Source organism: Curcuma longa, unplaced genomic scaffold (assembly GCF_044706935.1).
Source record: "Curcuma longa cultivar G26 ecotype Majalengka, Jawa Barat unplaced genomic scaffold, ITB_CL_G26_1.1 contig_17067, whole genome shotgun sequence".
NCBI lineage: Eukaryota > Viridiplantae > Streptophyta > Magnoliopsida > Zingiberales > Zingiberaceae > Curcuma > Curcuma longa.
In genome coordinates, this window is record NW_027430506.1 from 5,606 (window position 1) to 6,418 (window position 813).

The window sequence follows — 813 nt, forward strand, 5'->3', positions numbered from 1 at the left end:
GCTGTACCTAACATATTGACTTCATTTCAATATGAGGTGGCATCCTTTGCCTTCGATATTCGTGTGATTCATGGTTTTCAAGACGGTGTCTTCTCCCCGGGTATCCTGTGGACCTCAAGGACCTTATGGCCCTTGGACCGCCAGTATACTACACGGGTGGTCAGACCTACGGTTCTACGAATTATTTGTGGGACCGGTATTCGATGAGCTGGCAACAGCCTTCGATAGTGTTTTCTTGCGACCAGGACGGTTGGCTTGTTCCCTCGCCTAAAAGAATATAAATGCTGGTAAGAGACGTATATTTGCTATAGGTAACTATATGCGGCAGCGTCTCTTGTTTCCTGTGCATGATTGGGCGATGCGGGTCTTATCCCGCCTACCCTGTGATGGGACCTTTCGACAAGAAGGTCCTCTACATCGGCTCTCACAGAAGCGGCCACTGGAGGTTGACTCCTTTGACTTGTCTTCTGCGACTGATCGGTGGCCAGTGCCCGTGATTCACGATGTAATAGCGTGTCTCTTTGGGCCTACTCTGGCTTCATGCATTGTCAATGGCTCGTTAGCGTTGTCGTCCTTTTGTGTCGGCCCCCCATTGGTTGGGAAGTTCCGAACAATCTGTACGTTTTCAACAGGACAGCCATTAGGCTATTACGGCTCTTGGGCGCTTTTCAGCCTATCACATCATTATATGGTGTGGCTGGCAGCATGGTTGGTTGACAGAGGGAGAACCCCCCCTTTAACGGATTATGCTTTGTTGGGTGACGATATCGTCATTGCCCATAAAGCTGTGGCTCAACAGTATCGTGAGCTTCT

The 813-nt window shown here is 49.7% G+C and overlaps 1 protein-coding gene across 1 annotated transcript; it reads left to right on the forward strand.

Moving 5' to 3' along the window:
• Nucleotides 1-358: 358 nt before the first annotated feature.
• On the forward strand, nt 359-803 carry LOC141816507 (putative mitochondrial protein AtMg01110; the record flags this gene model as incomplete). The annotated part of the gene is made up of 1 exon (XM_074704278.1): nt 359-803. A coding segment is annotated over exon 1 (445 nt), but the record flags the coding sequence as incomplete, so codon positions are not given.
• Nucleotides 804-813: the final 10 nt, after the last annotated feature.